Raw genomic sequence first — 6,218 nt, 5'->3', positions numbered from 1 at the left:
GGGGGGGGGTATAAACCGTCAAAAATATCGCTGGCGTAGTTTGTGCAAGTCCCCGAAATACTGGAACATTGATATATCGTTTTACTCACTTGTCTAACTTTGTGCTGGATATCCTGTCTGATGGCAAGCGTATAAATAAAGAAGGACAAAGCTTCCATCGAGGTGTCCGAGGCCGCATAGACAATGGTCTTAACCTCCTCGTTGAGCTCCTCTTCGTTCAGCGCTACGCCTTCTTTAGAAAACAGCACGTGGTCCAGAAACGCTTTCCGCTTCCGCGGTGGATTCATGTGAGGGCTGTTGTTATTAAGGCCTTCCCTCTTTTGGCGTATCATCCGCTGTACAAACCCGTCAAAGATTTTCCTTAACTTGGTGTACTCCAGGTACCGGGTGCGATGCAGCGAGTAAATCCACTCGCTCAGGAACCATGGACGCCTAACTCGATAGAAGAAGTTTTCGAAACCCTTTGTGGTTGAGCTTACGAATTCCAACTTCTGTGGGTCGTCATCATCCAGGTCCGAGGACATGAAGGTCTCGCAGACTGTGTTGTTGGTGCAGGACGCACAGACCGGCGTCACGTCCAATACCTCCCCTTTGTCAGCGTACCCGGCTAGCTGGTCGGCGAGGGCCACCCCCCGCTTGTGGAAGGTTGGCACGAAGTCGCGCAGGATGTCGAGGTGCAGGCTGGGCGAGATCGCTTTGCGGTGGCGGCGCCAAACCTTCCCGCCTAGGGTAACCAGTCCGCTCCCTAAGATCGGCTCTAGCGGCCGGTACACCTGCGGCTTATTCAGCGCCTTGGGGCTTGTCATGACTGCCTCGATGTCGGCGGGTTGCAGAACGAAGACGATATTGATGTGTCCCACCGCGAAGCGGCACACTGGCCCGTAGCTGCTGTAGGTGGAGACCATCGTGTGGACGCGGTTGTAGATCTCGTCGGGGCTGCCGAGTATTTCGAGCGCATTTCCGATGATGGGGAGCCTGGGCGGCCCCGGCAGCTCTGCTATCATACGGCAGACGCGCCTGAACTCGGACACGACGGGCCAGGAGCGGACCGCCAAGCAGGCGGCGACCACCAGCAAGAGCAGGACGAGAAGGAGCATCTTTCGACCGACGCAGACTGGAGTGAACCACGCCGGGCGAGGTGTTCCCTTAGTTGTCCGGCCCCCTTCCCGCCCCTCCCCTCCCTACCTTCACTTCCCCGCCCTTCCCATCCTTCTCTTCACATCACCTGCCCTCCCCCCCCTCTCCCCACTCCGCGTGTAAGACGTTGTGACGTTCGCATCGGCGTGACCGCTGTTGCGGTCACAGCGATAGTAAATTTGTCTTCCTTGCGAGCGTTATGCACCCGGGCACACTTTTCTTTTAGGTGTGTCCGGACGTAAGGTTCCGTATGTCAAGCCCAAGACACAACAGTGTTGCGGGTTTGCAAACCCAAGGGGCCATGGTGCCTTACGGGTAGAGCGAGTCGTTGCCCTGATTCGAGTCGCTCAGCCCACCGCCGGCAGGAGGTCACTGGCCTGAAACTGGAAGACATTCGGTGGTTTGGGCCGCCCAGATAGAACACAATCGTCCAAAACTCGTCAATGACCCTCATTTGATGTCAAAATGAGCTCATTCTGGCTACCTAGGCGCAGTAAATTTTGACATCATTTTGGCAAACGTGTTCTACCTGGGCGGCGGAGCGAACGATTTAATGTGTACAATGCTCGCTGATGGAGTGGTCGACAACTTGGCTTTAGTCCACAGGAGTACAGTCGGTGTACAGTTCAAGTACCGGTAGGGTTGCCCAAAAAAACGCATTTTTTGATTTTTGAGTGGGCATGTTGGCCAGAGGGTGCAATTTGGTGTATAGATACACCATGATTTTTATTATGAAAATGGAACGATATTTGACCCTGCCGAAACGAGCTCAAACTTTAACATTACTTTCTTATGGGGAATTCTACTTAAAACTACAATTTGGGCCTGGAGCTCAAAATATTACCTGTAGATGAAAAGTGTTGTAAAAATCGTGATCTACGCGAAAAACCGAGTCTGACGACATGCCACTTGCCAGTATCCGCCATCGCATTTCGTAGAAATTATTCGTGAAATAATCACTTTTTTGAGGAAAAAATAGCAAAAAAGTGATTATTTCACGAATAATTTCTACGAAATGCGATGGCGGATACTGGCAAGTGGCATGTCGTCAGACTCGGTTTTTCGCGTAGATCACGATTTTTACAACACTTTTCATCTACAGGTAATATTTTGAGCTCCAGGCCCAAATTGTAGTTTTAAGTAGAATTCCCCCTAAGAAAGTAATGTTAAAGTTTGAGCTCGTTTCGGCAGGGTCAAATATCGTTCCATTTTCATAATATAAATCATGGTGTATCTATACACCAAATTGCACCCTCTGGCCAACATGCCCACTCAAAAATAAAAAATGCGTTTTTTTGGGCAACCCTAAAGTACCGGTTGTCCGCGGTAACCAGCCGCCTTCCGCTACCTCCACCGCTCCCCCTCGCCTTCCAGTGCGTAGGAAACCCGTCGAGCCGTCGCGTCCTCTCCTGGACACCGTGTACACCGTAGTAAGTCGGTAAACGACCGCATTACAGCCAAATTTCTCTCGGGGAACACACGGAGTACAATCACAGTACAGTACATCTGCGCTATTAGTTCGTATTACGAAGACTATTTCAAGTTAAGATATCAACACTCCCGATTTTTTACTATAGTCATGAAGCGTTAAGATTCCACAGTTGCTTCGTATCAAGCAAGTGTTGGGACCGAGGGAGCCACCACTTCGAATTATGATGTACACAGATTATACGTGGGATTACAGGGATTACACATGAATTTTGTGGGATTTTACAATAATTTTGTTGAAGTTCTGGGGTTAAAACAATTCAATTTGGATTATTAGGTGATATTGAGTGATAACTTTTCTAAATTTGGTTAATTATGACACGGATTAACTAGGGATTACAGTTCCATCTGTACACAGGATCACAAGAGTCGTGACCCTCTCGGTTGGGACCACTACCTGTTTATTCCACAAATGGGGGCAACGTCCTGCACTCGCTTACCTGAGGAGGAGGTTGCTGATCTGGGCCCGGTGGGGGACCGGGACCACTCCGGACTGTGGTATGTCCCGGGTGTCCAGGCTGGCAGTACGCTGGGTTGCCCATGCACTGGCCGCTGTGTGTTCTCCCCGGCCTACAAGCCAACCCCGTCTCCTGCCAACTGTTGTTTTCTCCCGGCGCGATTACAGGACGTAAATTGCTAACTACGGCGTTTTCTCTTTATGCTGCAGGTCTGCGGAAAGTTTACCCATATTACTTCACCTTCACCACCTTCACCAAGGGCCGGTGGGTCGGCGAGAAGATCCTGGACGTGTTCGCGAGAGAGTTCAGAGCGCACCCGGCGGAGGAATATGTAAGTTTCCTCTCTTTTTTTTCTCTCTCTCTTTTTTCCCCCCCCGCCGCACATCTCCATTCAACGGCGGCCAGTTTTTGTTTCACTTTTCTTTGGTCTAATAAAAGCTGCGAAATGTTTTCATGTTTCCTTACAGGAGCGCTGCATTAAAGGCGGCACTCTTACCGTCAACTATGAGAAGGTGGACGTGGATTACAAACTGAAACACAATGACCTGCTCGCCAACATCGTTCACAGGTAATGTCATGCCTGGATGGAGACTGTATTTCTGACCCGTCGGAACAGTCGGGACAAGAGCGGGCAAGAGGCAGACACGCGAATTAAAAATATCACAAGATCTCTCCTAGCCTGCTCACCCCTCTCTTTTTTTAAGTCTTTTCTTTTCACAGTGTTAACGCCGCCTACTTTGATCTCCCACGTAAAAGACGGACAAAAGCCGTCGGGAAACAAAGCCCCCCTGTGGTTTTTCATTCCAATTAAGGCGGAGGGCTGCCACTTTGTCAACACGCAGAGGGACGTGGAGGGAAGATAGGGTTGTTTAGCGTGCCCGTCGCGTAGGGCAAATCTCTGTCATTGACTGCCGCCGTTAAAAGAAATTATAGAAAGACAACTTTTTTTAAAGAAGAAAGCAAAAAAAGTTTATCCACTCTACTCCTTTTTTTTAATAATCTATTTTGGTTTTTGGTTTTCGCGATCACGTTAAGATGTCGAAGAAGGTAGTCCTTCCCTGGCTGTCTTTCGCCTCTGCATCCAGTACGGTTGCGTGTGTTCGGAATGTGTTTTGCAGAGTGAGAAACGTGATCCACCCCCGAGACGGGCGTCACGTTGTGCATCTTGGAGTTTGTCGTAGAGGATCTCCTTCTCGGGCATGATAGTCCTCGTCATGAGAAATCGTTCGTAACCAGGCGTGGCCCTAGAGCGGTGGCTTGGTTTGCGCACCGTCCAAAGACGATCGCCAAAACGATGTCGATGAAAATGTTGTTTCCGACGCCGATGTTGTCATTTTAACATCGTTTCAATTAATGCTTTGGCAGTCATTTCGCCCAGTCACTATGACCACGCCTGAAACCGATCAGAACAGCCTAAAGGTTGTAAGTCGTGTGTGAGACCAACCTGCTAGGGCCGTCTTTCTTCTTTGCTTCCTCGTGTGTGCCCTATTTGCCCCTTACCATTTGGACCCCTAGCCTCCCTAGTCCACGATTTGAACCCAGGACTGAGGTGCCGGGAAGAAACTCTTGTGCATGTGTAGTAGTGATCTGTCCCAGCACGACCGATGCGGACTGCGTGACAGTGTGGTTAAGACGTCACCTAACCCTCAACAAAAGGGATACCCCGTAAAACTAGGACACTGTGTGTCAAATTTATTATGCAGGAAACACTGCAGGTTACCTAAATAGAAAAAATAAAATAAAACATTTTAAGAGGAAACTTTTACAATTATCAGATGCTGCCATATATACGCCATAAAATGACACAGTATCCTGGTTTTACAAAGTAGCTTCAACCTCCTTCAATGCAAGACGGTGGTGTTGTATCAGTCGTTAGTAACCAACCTACCTACAGCAACCCAATACTTTGTTCCATTTTGTTTTCATTACAAAAACGACGGTTTTACAAAAACACACGTTACGAAACCCAGCAAAACGTAAACGGTAGACGTGTGTGTGTGACGGCAGCCTGCTGTGACGAGGCCTACTGTTGCAGACACGAGGTTCCCGTCACTGCGGAGCCCATCTCCATCGTACACATGGACGGCGACGTGGTGGTCGTTAACAAACCCGCCTCCATACCCGTAAGTGAGGGGCCGCCGCCTGCATGCCTGCATGCCTGCACTGCTTCAGACCTTCAACACCGCTCCACCTCGACCTCTTAATATTTTCCCCCTCCCTTTTTTTTTGTCCATTTTTATTATTTCTTTCGGACGCCAATAAAGAACACGGCAAGAAATATTTCAATAATACAACAAAAGGACAAACTTTAATTCTGTGGTCGTACTTACGCCAAGCGCCGCATAGCGTTTCTTTCATTTTAATTTTCGTCGAAAATGTCGTGTTCTTTTTTCCATTCTTCCTTAACTCTACATTTTTAAGAGACGTGTACCGTGTAGTACATTGGAAACGCATGCATCCTTCCGCTTTGCTCTCCTGGAGTTTTATCATGTTTTGATTTACCTGTAGAAAATAACCACGAGTTGGAACTTCGCGAGGTAGGTAGAAAACCTGCACGGTAACCTTGGCTTTCAGCGGTACTACTTCTTTCACGCCTTTATTTGATTTTTTCTGTACGTTTCTTTTTTACTTTTAAGTTTTTTGCTACCGAAGCCCGAGCTCCTCCTCTGTCGTAAACCGGCTCTCTTTTAAAGCGCAGTGAGACAAAGGAATGTCTTCTTCCACGTTTTGTTGATGAATAATCCTGTAGAGAAGGATACTTTTGTTTTCATTTTATTTTATGGGACGTCGCTCGCCGCGCTGTCTATTTTGTCATGGCGTTACGCGTAATCCCATCAGTTTTGTGTACTGCCGACTGAAAAGGAGGATTTTAAAAATTTCCCTTCTATCAGTGTTAATAACCTCTTTCTTCCAGCATAAAAGCGACCAGCGCTGCTGCCGTCTGCTAGGCAAGCAGAAGACCAACCTTTTATTTATTTTTTCGGTGTATCACCGACGTCTATTTCATTTTTTGTCCACACCAGAGATTTGATGATGTGGTGGTTGTGAGATCCGGCCAGATTGGCTCGAAGGCGCGCGTAACTGTGCCGCGAGCGCCGAGGGGAGGGAGGGAAGGCGAGGCCGTGGGTCGGGTGG

General features: G+C 48.6%; 2 protein-coding genes across 4 annotated transcripts in view; one reads left to right on the top strand and one right to left on the bottom strand.

Annotated features, from left to right (window-relative positions):
• Positions 1-1,097, bottom strand: part of LOC127750878 (cytochrome P450 4c3-like) — a 6,569-nt gene extending 5,472 nt beyond the window's left edge. Inside the window, exon 1 of the mRNA XM_052273523.1 lies at positions 90-1,097. Within this exon, the coding sequence (XP_052129483.1) occupies positions 90-1,097 (1,008 nt within the window). The remainder of the gene's footprint in view (positions 1-89) is intronic.
• A 2,194-nt stretch (positions 1,098-3,291) lies between these two features.
• LOC113206171 (pseudouridylate synthase RPUSD2-like) overlaps positions 3,292-6,218 on the top strand; it is a 13,121-nt gene continuing 10,194 nt past the window's right edge. The window contains exons 1-3 of one of the 3 annotated variants that reach the window (XM_052273519.1): positions 3,298-3,414; positions 3,551-3,651; positions 5,119-5,206. In XM_052273519.1, the coding sequence (XP_052129479.1) occupies positions 5,162-5,206 (45 nt within the window). In that variant the 5' untranslated portion in view covers positions 3,298-3,414; positions 3,551-3,651; positions 5,119-5,161. Of the gene's footprint in view, positions 3,415-3,550; positions 3,652-5,118; positions 5,207-6,218 lie in introns of those variants that run through there. The other 2 variants (XM_052273517.1, XM_052273518.1) reach the window with 2 other exon arrangements.

Source organism: Frankliniella occidentalis, unplaced genomic scaffold (genome assembly GCF_000697945.3).
Source record: "Frankliniella occidentalis isolate FOCC.00 unplaced genomic scaffold, Focc_3.1 Scaffold279, whole genome shotgun sequence".
NCBI classification, from domain to species: Eukaryota; Metazoa; Arthropoda; class Insecta; order Thysanoptera; family Thripidae; genus Frankliniella; species Frankliniella occidentalis.
Note: the sequence above shows the minus strand (reverse complement) of the source record. Positions and strands in the feature narration are given on the sequence as shown.